This window comes from Botryllus schlosseri, chromosome 11, assembly GCF_051294905.1.
Source record: "Botryllus schlosseri isolate E-star chromosome 11, Bs_hap1, whole genome shotgun sequence".
Taxonomy (NCBI): domain Eukaryota; kingdom Metazoa; phylum Chordata; class Ascidiacea; order Stolidobranchia; family Styelidae; genus Botryllus; species Botryllus schlosseri.
The window spans coordinates 1,049,079-1,064,494 of NC_137246.1; the positions used below are offsets into that span (position 1 = coordinate 1,049,079).

The 15,416-nt window shown below is 40.5% G+C and overlaps 1 protein-coding gene across 2 annotated transcripts in view; it reads left to right on the plus strand.

Moving 5' to 3' along the window:
- Nucleotides 1-15,416, plus strand: part of LOC145449566 (guanine nucleotide exchange factor subunit RIC1-like) — a 243,314-nt gene that overhangs the window by 222,710 nt on the left and 5,188 nt on the right. For both annotated transcript variants that reach the window (XM_080327958.1, XM_080327959.1), the window contains exons 17-22: nucleotides 491-601; nucleotides 4,358-4,540; nucleotides 6,373-6,544; nucleotides 7,600-7,702; nucleotides 9,293-9,541; nucleotides 10,442-10,529. In XM_080327958.1, the coding sequence (XP_080184084.1) occupies nucleotides 491-601; nucleotides 4,358-4,540; nucleotides 6,373-6,544; nucleotides 7,600-7,702; nucleotides 9,293-9,541; nucleotides 10,442-10,529 (906 nt within the window). The remainder of the gene's footprint in view (nucleotides 1-490; nucleotides 602-4,357; nucleotides 4,541-6,372; nucleotides 6,545-7,599; nucleotides 7,703-9,292; nucleotides 9,542-10,441; nucleotides 10,530-15,416) is intronic.

A 15,416-nucleotide genomic window follows, 5' to 3' on the forward strand; every position in this document is an offset into this window, starting at 1 on the left:
CCTTGCAATTATTAGAGTATGTAATACTCGACCAAGGCATTGTAGCAAAACTCAATGTTGACGACTTCAACAAAATCAATAGCCTAAAAAAATTGACCCAGTAAAAATATAATTTTCGGCGGCCTAGCCTGAATGCACGTGAAATCAGAAAGGACCTCAAATTTAACGACAGTGAAATAATCGAGCGATATAGTTACATACAGTGCCAAATATTTCTTGTAAAAAGTGAGTAGCATAAAAAATCGAAAACCTGCAGAAAGTGACATGAAAAATTGAAATGAGCTGCAAAAAGTGGCATGAAAATAATGATGAAAAGCTGCAAAAAGTTGCAATAGAAGGTTTCCCCAAACAGCTTAGAACACCATACTGAGTATTTTAGAAGAGCGGAAATAGTAAAAAAAAAGTCGGAAAAGTTGCAAAAACTTTCTCAAGTATTAGCGAATTTTTGGCATTACTCCATCCTGATTAATATTCGTTACTTATTTTCCAGATTCTCCGCCAGTTACTGCGACGCAATCTGGGATATCACGCGCTGCAAGTAGCGTTGTCCTGCAGATCGTTATCGTATTTTCCTCACGTACTGGAACTGATGCTACACAAGGTCGATATTCGTTTGTTCTGAGTAGGGCTGATCAAAACCGAAGTTCGAGACGTAGCGTTGTGACTCGAGTCAAGTCGAGTCATTTTCAATTAACCGCCGAGTCAAGTACGAGTCCAGAGGCTTGAGTCTGAGTCGTAGCGTTGTGACTCGAGTTTGAGTCCTAGGTATTGTGTTCACTATTCAGCCTTGAGCTGTATCCAGTTCAATCCAGTGATATAGAATGGTAGGGTGGAGTGAAAAAAAGAAAATTTTGAATTTCAGAAAGTGCCAAATCTCGAATAAATTACTTCTATCATCATTTCAGGCTCCTGCACCCTCTAGTGGCCGTGCAATTTCACCGAACCAGCCGAAAATATAACCGCTTATTCTAGAATGCTAGTTTTAGGCTTAAAAGCTGCGGAAGCAACATGTTTCTATCTCACTTCCATAGAACGTTGTCTTGAAAATGCACAGAAAAAAAGTTACAAGCAAATTATTGAATTTTAGACCGCCGTTGAAATGTCAGTTGGTTTCACCAAATTCGCATGTTACAATTTGTTACATTATAGGTTATAAGGCTTCAACAGTGGAAAATAGTATCACAACTATAATTCTGGTTGATAAATTTATACAGTTAGTGGCAAGGAGCGTATCATTTCAACACTTGAATCACTCATTTCTCATTTCTGGACTATAGTCATCAGGGTTTATACTCGATTCAGATACTGGAATCCTTCTACCCAGCCCTGGTGCCTAGCAGACATGGGGTAATCGCTATTAGTAATCTTAATCGATTACGACGATTACAGCATTTTTAACCCTTACGAGGTGGGCGTATCATATTTGATATGGCATATCTCCGACACCGATTTCTCCATGTTGACACGCCCTTAACATCGGGTACTACGTTTTTTGAAAAGTTGAGACTTTTCCGATGTATTAAGTACCTTAAAACTCAAAAATTTTGGTTTGTAAAAATAAACAAAAAATAAAAAATAAAATAAAATACGGTTATCACCTAAAACTTCCGGATATTTTCCGAGTGGGAAATATTGTCGGAAAATCTGCCAGAACATCAGAAGTCGACATGTACGGTTTTCTATGTAAATTTTCACCGTTTCAAACATCAAAACGTTTTCTGGAGAGTTTTCTGAGGGGGATTTGTAAATTTTGGTCACGCTTCAATGATTTTCAAGATCTAGGTCAAGTTCAAGTGCAAATTCAGAGTCATAAACAGGTTTACTATGTCTGCAAATGGTTGGATTTGACAAAAGAAAGCATATCGCGTTGTTTTATGCCATAAACCGGACTGCAGGGGCCAATTGAGTCTTGATCATGAACTTGACCTTGATGACCACTCACTGACCACGTCCATTTGTAAATTTTATATGTATTTTCCATTTTTCGATATCTGACGAACCGCGCGGTTTACAACCATGGTTGACGGCTTGTTTGAAACCAGGCAACAGTGGCTACGCACTGAAGTATCACATTCCTCTCTCTGACGCCATCCTGAGGGTCAGCCTTGAAAATTGAGAGAGAGAGAGTTTTTTTGGGGAAAAGCTTGTTTATTTAAACTTATTAAAAAACCTCAGACATGTCATGGGGTGTCGATCAAGGGTGGAATCGGTAGAGGGCTATACTCCGCCCACTTTTAAACTGGAAAGGCCCAGATTCAAGACCTGGTGGGGTCACGGTGAGAATTTGAAAAGTGAAGGTCAATTCTGCGAAATATGGCCCCACCTCGTAAGGGTTAAGTAATCGTAATCGCAATCGATTACATTCGAAAAAATCCCGAAATAATCGTAATCGTAATCGACTACTTCCCATATTTATTCAATTTCTTCGTGAAAGAACAATTACTTTTTTGTACAAGGACTGTGACATAAACTGAACATTCGTGAACAAGGAAGAGGCATTATACCAGTTATTGAGAGCACAAACGTCTGATTTTTAAATGCCACTGCTCAATATTACGTCAGAGGTAGCCTATTAGCTTTGCTCGTCTTTGCGCAGGAAGTGTCCACGCATAGTAGATAGATATTCGATGTACATTAGTGTGATTGTAAAAAACCCACCGTGCTGTATATCGGTTTATCAATAAATTTCAGACGCCACTACCTCGCATCAGGAAAATTAATCATAATCACCTCTCTGCGTAAGTTAAAATAACAACTTTTGTATTGATGTTTGGCTATGCCTAGTTAAACTATGGAATGTAATAGTTCTAATTCTAGAGTTAAATGCAGTTTCACCGTTGCTGCTTGGCGAGCAGTAGACCTATATGGCACGAACGTACAGCAGACAAAGGTTTAAAATTTTGTACTCGTCAAATAAAACATTACGGTTTCCACAACGAAGCATTAAAATCAACAGCTGCTGATATGTATCATAACTGGGCCGTTGTTTTGCCGTTTCTCGTAATGGCAGCTTGCGTTACATTATCTGCATTAAGTTGAAGGCGGAATTCTATGTTCTCTTTCTGTTATTCTCATATTATTCTACTCAAAACGGGCGCCAATCGCTATTTCACAATTCTTTACTGAACATTTGGACTTGCCGCCATAGCCATCGGCTTATTTACCATGTTAGCGCGGGTTGTAGCTAGAATCAGGATCAAAACAGCAAAAGCGTCCCCTAACCAAAGTTTGGTCTTGGGCCCCCATAGGGTAGTCAATTTTAAGTTTACGATTTAATTTCGTCAATAATATTGGTAATTGCATCATATTGCATTTTTAATCCTATCTCAGCGCCCTGAGGCCAGATTTACCTGAAGAGCGGGGGGGGGGGGGGGGGGGGGTGGGGGGGGGGGGTGATTCATAATTATAACATCTGTTATCTTGCAATAATTACTTTATTGTATGTTGTTAATTTTGTGACCTCCGGTCTGTTATATAGCCAAAAGTAGTGGCCCAAACAACAGACTAACAGAAAAACTTGCGTGAGACGCACCGGGTGGCATTTGCTTCGTGGGCTCTGATTGGAAGGAATGGACTGTTAGTCACGCCCACCCAGCGCGGCTACTAACAATGGACACATGCGCTAAGTTTTGGCCAATGTCTTTTTTAATAGCACACTTCGTGAAGTCTCATGTAGGCCGAAACTGCATAAGTCTTTTGATCTGTCGAGGAGCGGTATTGACTGGCACCTAAATGCCTATTACTTTGAATTATGCAATAAGCATGCTTTATTTCTTGAGGGGGAGACGTATATGCATTTCGAAATCAAGCTATCTAGAGACATTTAAATCGCAAAGCTCAAAGACAAATTCAAAGTTAATTAAATCTCTCGAAAATACTCTATAATTTATGTTGGTTTACAAAATACTTTTGAGTCCCCTAGCTCCAACCACGCTCCCCCCCCCCCTATTGGGGAATTGGGGGTGCGGCAGTCATGGACATGGCAAGAATGCAAATCATTGGGTGCGATAATCCGTCCTCTATAAAATGGGCTATGGATACATTATGACGTAACAAGGAAATGTCCCATCTTTTTTAAAGGCAGTTGTTATATCATCGGGCCTTTCCAGCGCAATCCATATATTGTCTTCCAACATAACTACTAAGATGCAAAATAAATGTAATCGTGACTAATCGTGATTACTTTTCCAATGTAATCGTAATCGACTACTTCCCGATTTTGCTGTAATCGTAATCGTAATCGCGTGATTCAGAAGTAATCGTAATCGCAATCGATTACATTCATGAAGTAATCACCCCATGTCTGGTGCCTAGTATCGTCGTTGATCTTTCTGATGTATTTTCTGTATTTGCACAGGTTTTAGAAGAAGAAGCCACATCTTCGACACCGATTTCAGATCCACTGCTTCCCACCATCGTCAAGTTCATTCGTGAATTCCCAGAGTATTTAGAGACGGTTGTGCATTGCGCCAGAAAAACGGAAATCGCGTTGTGGCAATATCTATTTGACTCTGTCGGAAAACCAAAAGAACTTTTTGAGGTGACGCACCGTCTTGGTGAAAATATAAATTTGAAGGAATGTGAACTACATAATTCTAATTCTATTGTTAGGGTAATTAAAGTTAAATGCCAGAAATCTAATTCTAATATTGAAATGTAAAATCTTGTTGTGAAATGATTTTATGTTTTTGTTTATGTAATTCTAATTGTAGTCTGATTTCGGAAATAGCGTGTAGCTGTAATTCTAATCTAATCCGAATTGAAAAAAAAACTGTGTGGGTAGAAATAATTCTAGTTCTAATCTAATACGGATAAAAATCTGCAGCTATAACTCTAATTCGAATCTAATTTGTAATAGCAACATCATCTATATCAGTGGTTCTTAACCTTTTTTCCTCCAGCGCCCCCTTTCAAAAATTATCGTGCTCCAGCGCCCCCCTCCCCAACTTCACAATGTAAGGAATGTAATAAAGACAATGAGTAAGAGGGAGGGCCGTAACAGCACTTCGTCAACCCCCTAAAAACGATTGCCTTGCGCACCCATAGCGTGATAAATCGAACTTCCGAGGGCTTCGCCCCCACGAACCCCCTATCGTGATTTCGATGGTCAGCAAAGTTTGTGTGGCCTGGTCGCCCTAGGTACCAAAATTTTCTATAATGCATGAATGAATAGATGGTAATTACATATATAAGTCGCGATGAACTGGGTGAGCTGTTGTATAGGAAGATAAAGGGCACGTAATTAATAATTAAACATATTCGGGCGTGCCCGCAGGTACAATTATTCGTTACCAGGGCCGTAACAGCAATTCGTCAGCCCCCCCCCCCCCCCAAACAAAAAACGTTGGTCCTGGGCCCCCATCGGGTGATAAACCAAGCTTCCGGGGGACTTCACTCCCGGACCCCTATTAGGCTGTCCTCTATTTGCTGAAAACCTATTAGGTATCTACATTGGGTGTCCATTTACTGAGGCAGCTATTCTCGCCTAGTCGCGCAAAGCGCGAAAAATTTCACAAATTAATGATTGAATTGGTCAATATCATCGGGAATTGCATGTAAATTGAGATTAATTTTTATCCTCTCTCTGCTCACGTAAGCACATTTACCGGTAGAGCTGAGTGAGGTGCACTGTTCCCTCTAAGCTGCGCACGTGCGCAGTGCTGACACGGTCTCTGCGCACAGAAAATCTACGTTGCGCACAACAAATCCGAAGTTATTACCTTTTTTTAGTCGATACGCACTGTTGTCCAGGGGTCAGCGCAGTGAGTTGTTGAGTGTGCGCAGACTCATCAAAACTTAAAGCGAACATTGTGAGGTTTCTTGAAAACTGTAGGGCCCGTTACTAATAATTAAACATATTCGGGCGGGCGAACCCGTTGGTATGACTTCGTTGCATGATGTTATTTCGTGACCCCCTGTCTGCAATATCAAAAAATATAGAATCGATCAACGGGGATATCTCCCAACAGGAATATCCCTGTCGCCCAATCGTACTAAACTAAAAGACGCACACGATTTCAGATTGGTATTTCTTCACTGACATACGTCTTCTGGGGTTCAGATTGCCAAGACAGGAACATTCGGTGTCAGTCATTTAGGCGCTCATGGACAATTAAACCTATATGTATTTTGAAGGCTATATGTAACGAAGTTTTCGGTGTTCATTTGCTCTGAATACTCATTAAGGATAGGTCCTATCACCACATCATCTACTGCGAAGCCATTTTTCTCCAGCGCCCCCCATACCGCCCCCTTGAGCCCAGCGCCCCCCATATCGCCCCCTGAGCGTTTCCGCCCCCCTTCAAAATCGCCAGCGCCCCCTGGGGGGCGCTGGGGGCAAGGTTAAGAACCACTGATCTATATTGATTTCAGGACTGTTTGGAAGTAAATCAGCTGGAGACGGCGGCTTCTTACCTGATTATCTTGCAAAATCTGGAGAAAATGTCGTTGGCGCGACAGGACGCGACGCGTTTGTTGAGCAAAGCATTGTCGTCCGGCAAATGGAAGCTAGCTGCCGATATTATACGGTTTCTACGAGCCATTGGTGGGTTCGCGTTGTTTGGTGGCGGTCACTTTCAAAGTACTTGTTCTGTTTGTGGCTACTTGCACTTCTTAACAGAGTGGCTGTGTTCTTCAAATACTGATAGCAAACCTTTCACACTGTAGAATTTAAAAATGAAAAAGTAGTTTTGGGACAAGTCTGCGTCACATTATGACTGAAATTCTCATAGAAACCGCGCAAGACATTCCCTGTATCATAGCAACCGAATATATTTTAGTAGAGTGTATTCATGTGTAGTATTATTAGTCCTAGTTAGGGCTGGGCAAAATCGAGTAGCTGAGTGATTCGATTCTGAATCACGTAATATGCTTCGAGTCGAGTCGAGTAATCGAGTATCACTCATTATGACGTCATACCATATTACAATACGTAAAAGTGCAAATATGTATCTTTTATGTCACCACAAAGAATATAATGCCTGTTATCCTTCTCATAAATGATACTCTGGTATTTTTCGACCATACCGAATTCATTCCACTTAATGACAATGTTGTTGGATAATCATGATTTCGGAAATGTGCTACGTCCAGTAGCTTTGTACTAGATGTTTCGCATGCTACGATAGGGCTAATCAAGGTTTCAACGCTTCAACAGTGAAAATTAGTATCAATACTATAATTCTCATTGATAAATTAACTTTCAGTGGCGAGAAGCGTATAATTTAGTACTCGAAAAAATCGTCTTTTACTACTCGACTCGAATCATTAAAATTAATACTCGATTCAGATTCGAGTACTCGAATCATTGTGCCCAGCCCTAGTCCTAGTCATAGTAGCAAGCAAAGATGTATCTCGCACTTTCAAATGCAGCCATCTCTGATGAACAGCTACACCAAATGTATCATTTAAAGCTACTGTAGTAGCGGTCATCGTCATCAGTTTCTGCATTCACTTCAAGTAATTTTGAGATGTCTTGGGAGTAGGTACTTTTACTTGTGATTTAATAGCATTTCGTGGCGCAACTTCTACTTCTTGAGTAGTAATGCTGACTGCTTTGCGGGCCAATATTGTTTTTGGTAACATTGATGTCTTTCGAAGGCGATGGAGATCAAAGTACAACCCCACGGCACCCTCAACTCATGAATACAAATATCTATCCGGCCGTGACACCTCTGCATTCCATTGACGAAGACACTTTTAGGTAAGTGAAACTTTGCGACTTAACAAAAATCGCAACTAAAACTAGTATTAGAACTAATTGCTTTTCAAAAATCGCAAGTAGAACTAGTACTAGATTCAAGAACTACTCACTTAATAAAATGGCAATTAGAAATCAAACTACAACTAACGACCTTTAATAGCCCGCAACTAACTAATTAATTACTGATAATTGAAAACGAGCTGCGACATGTTGCAGATAAAATGGGCAGTTCAAATGCACAGGGTTTCGACCCCCAAAACCCACCCCCCACGCTGCGTCTCTGTTAGTGGTGATGATTCTGAGCTAGCAATGGCAGCAAGATCATCGCGCAACAGAAGACCAGTATCGTGATTCACGCCAAACAACGACACGTGCTTTCTAGTTGTTCCGACAACTAATTTTATTAATGCGCAACTAGTACTGGAACTACTCCCATTTAAAATCTATAAATAGAACAAGGACTACCATACTGGCTTTTAAAATACGGCGATTAGAACTAGAGCTACTCAAAAAAAACAGTAGTTAGTTCATTGTTAACTAACTAGGTTGGCAGTTTGTACAAGTAGCATACGATCCAGTTTTGACTATACTGATTATTTGCAGTTGTAACGCATCACAAAATGGATCCTGATATTTGAAGCATGTGACTTGTATTTTTCATGTAAATGGTACATTGAATTCCTATTAGTGGAAGACACCACAACAGGAATATTGACCTTGACAAGAGTTTTATGAAAACTTTCAATGACCGTTCTTATTCCTGTTCGTAGCATTGATGAGGGAAATTGTGTTTATAACCGTCAATATTATAATAATATGTGGCTGCGTCTGCTAGATGTCTGTTGATTTCATATTTTTGAATCTTGAGATGGTAATTGGATTGACACGTCCATTTCCAAATCTGGTTCAGTAAAATTATTATTCTTAGTTTTGGCATAATTTATTTTTCAATTTTAAAAGCATATTCATCTCTGACACTGATTCATACCTATGCTAGTAATTAATACATAAAGGCAACTACAAACCAATTTCTTATATTGATATTGAAATGAACCTGTATACACTCGTTAGGGGTAATCGTCCCCAACTAGTTACAAATTCAAAAGAATATGGCGTATCAACAATCGTATCAGTGTTGTAATGACTCGACTTGAGTAATCGACTCGACTTGACTCAAGTCATTTTTCAAAACACTCTGACTCGACCCTCTGCTCACTGACTTGGACTCGGACTTGACTCGGTGGTGAATTAAAAATGACTCGACTTGACCCGAGTCAAAACTATAAATCTCCGAATATGTCGTCACCAGTATGAAATTTGAATAATCGGGACGAACAGAGACTGACGCCTGTCAGCCGCAATGATTCCGGTCCATTTCGATATGAATGTAATATTGGCTTGTGCAGTAAGTTTTGTACCACAAGAGTCTGTTAAAATTCTTATACCCGTGAACCTCTACCTCTGATTAAAAAAGTATTGAAAATTGCAACTTTTACTTGTAATTGGGCAGAAATTCATCATGATGTAACCTCTATTTCTACACACAAACTATTTTGACCACCTGTTTTTTTCATGCTTTGTATTTTTCAGCGACAACAAAATGGACCGCGAAGCCACCAGTAAACCGTCCGACTCCTCGACGCGTCACGCTCGAACTTTCAGCAATTATTACGAACTCTATCCTCAGAAAACGCCGGTCAAGGCCTCTCCGAGCCTGCCCGCGGAACAATCCGTCTCTTTTCACCCCTACGTACCTCAATACCCGATCAGTTCATATCACAGACACAGACCTCTGCAACCCTCGCTAAGCCATCCGCCAAATCTGGAGCAGCAAGCAAAGTAAATATCTTTACGAATATACGCAAACATACGCATATATAAGCAACGCATATTATATTCAAAAATGGTTGTTTTTCAAAATAAAATTGTTAGGTTGCGTAGAAAAACGTTGCCCACCAATTTTGGCTCAATTCCAACCATTAGAAGCATTGCTACAAGAAAAATAGTTTTGGATTTATTACATAGAAACACAGATTTTTCAAATTTTACTAGCAACCCCATAGAATAGTTGGGTTGTCTAAAACCTCGTGAGCGAAGTTAATGCAGCAGAAACTTTTAGATGTGAGAAAAATAGTATTTATGTCGGATAATCTTTGACTTATAGACATACCCCCGTAAACACGATTTTTTCAAATCCAAATTTTTCCACAACCATAACTTTGTTTGCACTGGTTGGAATTGAGCCAAATTTGATATGCATCGATATTCAAGACAATATAACAACTCCATGAGGTTTAGTAAAATATTTATATTTATTTTTATTCAATAAATTCAAAACTTTTTTCTCCTATAGCAATGCTTCTACAGGTTGGAATTTAGCTAAAATTGGTTTGTAGCGTTTTTCGGCACCCTGACAAATTTCTCAAGTAGCCGGTAAAATTTGAAAAATCAGTTTACAAAGCGACTATGTCGATTGTTACAGCAAAGATTGTCATTGTTTCACTATAGTCACTCATCTTACGTTAAAACGAACTGTTAGTACTGTTTATTTTAATACAACCTAATGATAGGAATTGCGACCCTGTGTCTGAATAAAGCGGAGTAAACACCTCATTTATAAATATGAATATGAATGCATGGAGATCGCACCTATGTGCTCTCCAAGTCCTGAATAGATAGACAATTAATAGATAACTGTTACCACGAATGCATGGAGATTGTACACGTTTCCTTCTCTAGATCTGACGCCAACCGATTGCCGGAGGAAGAAGACATGAATAACGAATGCGCGGAACATTATTTTATCGATATTATTTTATCGCGACAGGTAACCTTTTGTGGTATCACTCTTATAATAGTATGAATGATGTGGAAAGTTTAAATATGTGCCTTTCAAGAGACCACAAAGAATACCATCCCAGATCTACATTAAAGATTATTTGGCCCTTTTTCCACCATACCTATTTCATTGCTCTTAGTGACAATGCTGCGGGTTGATAACGTCTTCACAGATGTATCATTTCCACTAAGCATTAACGTCCATAGGTTTAATGTACTATGAACGTTTTGTACCTTTCTCCATGTTTGTTTTAATCGTGCATCACATTCATCCATCATGCAAGGGATCTCCTGCTGAGTTGATTTGCGAAATTAGGTCATTGATTGCTGCACGCGCGCGTGGCAATCCTCGCTAATTCATCGCGTCCACGACAGGCCTGAACAATCGCATATACAACAGGCCATGTGCGCAAGATATAATTGCTTACGTAATCAGTCGCATCTCCAACAGACCTGCTTGCACGACATAATCCTAGGCCTGAGCAATCACATATGTAATTGGCCTCGTGCTCAAGATGTTGCCGGCATGAACTATCGCGTCGCGGGCCTCGCAGGCTTCGGCTGCTATCTACTATCGTTTAGAGCAGTGGTTCCCAACGTGGGCGATATCGCCTCCCAGGGGGCGATTTGGCGGTCTAGGGGGGCGAAAATGACAAAGGGGGCGAAAATGGACAAAGGGGGCGAAAATAGCGAAGGGGGCGATGACGCGTTAAAACGGCGATGTTGGAGTCAAGGCGGAGAAATGACCTTTTTTTTAGTCAACCCATCAAAATTTGGTTGCAAAAGTGTAAAATTCGACATCGAGCCAAAAAGTTGACCTTTTTATTTTAGTCAACCCACCGGTGATTCCGGTTTGTATGCCCATCTTTCGGTTCACAAAATTTGGGGGGCGATGATCGGTGTTGAACTTGAAAAGGGGGTGATGAGTCGAAAAAGGTTGGGAGCCACTGGTTTAGAGGCAATGCCATTAAGTGTATAATGATTAGCGATCATTATGTCATGATTGTTCAACAGTGAAATCGAATACTAAAACATAACTACCGTAAACCGGGGTAACTTTGGACACTAAGCAGTAAAAGATTTAAATGGTTATTGATGGAAAAAGGTTGTCGCTGGATGTCCAATTATTTTTCATGAGGTAAAAGTACCATAAGTAGTCTCAATAAAAGTTGGATTCGTTTCACTACCAGATAAACTTGACCAACATTGATAAATTAATGGTGGGGGTCAATTTCATCATAATTGATGGCCATTGAATTTCTTACAACCAAACATAGATAGCAGGTGATTCATAGATTCAAAACTTGGCACCTCTAAGTAGTCTTAATCCATGGCAAAAATCTCAGTGGGCTCACCCTTAGATCAGTATAAGAAAATGTGACGTCCAAAGTAACCCCGTCAAATTTTATCAGAACGGGGTAACTTTGGACAGTGGAAAAGTGATATTTAGAGCTCTGGAAAGTGGCTGCTTCATCTGTGTCAAGTGTATCGCTAACTATATTCGTTATGACCGGCCTGATGGCTTTATAAAATGGAATGAGAAGGTTAATAAATTAAGAGTTTGCCAAAATATGAAAAAATGGGTAGACAATGAGCCGAGAGATTGTAATCGGGTGTAAGCTACTTCAAAAACTTATCACATACTCCTAAAGATGCGTCTGCTGAATATGGGATATCGTAAATTACCACAAATATATCCATCAGAGGGCATAGGAAAGGGGAAAAGTATCTTTTAAAGAACATTAATATATTTGAAATTGGCAATAAATCACGGTAACATGCTTAATGTTTGCTGTCGATTGCTGACACCGCCAGCGGGATACCTCTTATCACCATATGTTATTTATAAGTCCTAATTAGTGAAGTAACAGGGAAAATTGAGATGAGGGATGAATAAGGGGGCATTAACCTTCATGAACTACCTATTTTTTTTTTTTTTTGAGGGGGGGATTAGGTAAAAATCATGCAATAGGCTAGACCAGTGATTCTCAACCGCGGCTCTCCGAGCCGCATGCGGCTCTCGACTGCTCTCCGTGCGGCTCTCACTAACGATGTGAAATCATTGATGCTTCTACGGAAATTCTAATTATTCATGGTCATAAATAAATCGCGCCTTCAACACAACAAATGTACGTTTATGTTCACGTTTACTGACGCGAAGGTCATTCCCTGATCACAATAGAATCCTACGTAATACAAGTTGTACGGGTTGTGACGTAACATTACCGATAGTAATTTCGGTAGGCTTTAAATCCGAACCTTTACTGCTTTACTGAAGGCTCTGACCGTCTGACCTAAGCCTAATCAGGTGTCTGTAATGAGACGGGCGAAGTTTATTTCGCTCGAGACGGCGGCTCATATTAGAATACGGGTGACAAGAGACTCGGTCAATAAGACAATCAACGTTTGGGGTAACTGCAGGTACTTTATTTTCTTACTCTTTGCTTTGATCTTGATAGCGTTAGAAAATATCGGAGACTTTGGTTCAATGATAATGTCAGGTTCAGATCAACCTGCAAAGAAATCTCGCACCCTTGTGCAAGAAAATCGGGCCTTTCAAAGTGAATGGGAAGAAGCGTATTTTCAAATTGAGGAAAACGGCAAAGCGAAATGCCTTCTGTGCCCTATAATAATAAACGGTGTAAAATCTTTCAACGTTAAGAGGCATTATAAAACACATGCGGGAAAATACGACGTCTATCAAGGTGAATCAAGGAAACGGAAGTTAGAATGTCTGAAAGCAGAGCGTAGCAAACAAGGAAAAATGTTTTTAAAAAAAAAAGAACCCGAAGAGGTAACAATAACATCATATAAGATCAGTCATCTATTGGCCAGCAATATGAAGCCATATTCTGATGGCGAAATTACGAAGCAGGCTATTGTTTTGTTTACCGAAGACAATTGTTCTCCTGCCATTCAGCAGAAAGCTAAAAAATTGCAGCTTAGCAATGATACAGTAACGCGTCGTGTCGATTGCATATCCCAAGATCTGCATGAGCAACTTATTCACAAGTCGCAAGATTTTTCTTACTACTCGCTTGCTCTTGACAGCACTAACGACATTACCGACATAGAGCAATTAGCTGTATTCATCCGGGGAGTCATGCCAGATTTCAAGATTTGCGAGGAGTTTCTTACTTTGCGATCTATTCATGGCACAACGAAGGGAACCGACATGTTTCGTGAATTTCATGCTACTCTTCAAGAAGCGCATTTAGACCCATCGAAATTATATTCATTGGCGACAGATGGCTGCCCAGCAATGCTCGGCAAAAATCTAGGTCTTCAAGGACTCGTCAACAAATGGCGTGCTGAACAGAATCTTGACGCTGTGACTTGGCAACACTGCATTATACACCAGGAAAGTCTTGTTGCTAAATCATTAAAGATGTCCAATGTGACAGATATAGTAATATCGACCGTAAATTGGATTCGAGCAAACGCACTTAACCATCGAAAATTCAAGGCTTTTCTCACCGATATTGATGCTGACCATGGAGACTTGATCATGTTCACCGCTGTACGATGGCTAAGCCGAGCTGCATGCCTCAAAAGATTTTACGCGCTACTTCCTGAGATTAAAATATTTGTCGAAGGAAAGAAAGACATCCCTCAGTTGGGAAACGAACACTGGGTTGCTGACTTGGCGTTCATGGTGGATATTACCTCACACCTGTCGTCACTAAATCGGAACTTACAAGGAAATAACAAGCTCTGTCACGCCTGGTACGGGACAGTGTCTGGTTTCATTGAGAAATTGTGTCTTTGGAGAAAGCACCTAGAGGAGGGTGTTACGACACATTTTGTAACGCTTTCAAACCACCGACAGAATGGATCATTCAAAACATATGACCAGGTTATTAGTACCTTGATTGACGGGTTTAAACGTCGAATAGAGGGAATGCATCATTCCGTACCCCTGATGAATATATTTTCAAACCCAATGGCAGTAGATGCCGCCACTGCCCCTGATATTTTTCAGATGGAACTGCTGGACTTGCAGTCCGATATAGAATTGCGACTGTTGTTTCAAAGCAATGGACTCCTTGAATTTTGGGGTGCTGTTCCTGAAGAAAAATACCCCAACCTGATAGCTAACGCATCGAAGAATGCCTGCATGTTCGGTTCAACCTATGTATGTGAAGCCCTTTTCAGCAAATTAGTGAGGATCAAAAGCAAATATCGCAACCGATTGACTGATCGTCATCTGAAACAGCTCTTGTGCACAGCTTCCTCCACGATGAAACCTCGTTATGACAAACTTGTGAAAAATCAAATTCAATTTCAAGTTTCGCACTAAGTTGCAAAATAGATAGTGATCACCACAGATTTAGCGTCACGCCTTGTTCATCCAAACTCAATTCACATGCTCTCGGAACTCAGAAAGATTGTGGATTAAGTCTCAATAAACATGTTGTGACGCTAAATCTGTGGTGATCACTATCTATTTACTATCTGGAAGAATGTAAATTGTAAATCATCCGCAATCGGCTTCAACGGTGAAGGGTATACCTCGGTATACCATCGGTGAAGGGACGTGGCTGGGTAACGTCGTTTCGGAAGTTGTCCGTATGGGGAGTGCCCGCTGTCACAGTGTCGTCTGGGGAAATTGTCGTATTTGTTTTGGCCGTCGCTGTTTGAGCCAATCGCGGTTTTGGCCGTCGCTGTTATGGCCGTCGCTGTTGTGGCCAGTCGGTGTTTTGGCCGTCGCTATTAAGGCCGTCGCTATTTTAGCCGTACACCATTTCGTTGATACCATTTTTGATGATATTTTTCTATTCTCAATAAATTACGTTATTCGTGCCATCATGCGGCTCCCGACAGAGTTGAGGTTCATAAAATGGCTCCCACAGTGAAAAAGCTTGAGAACCACTGG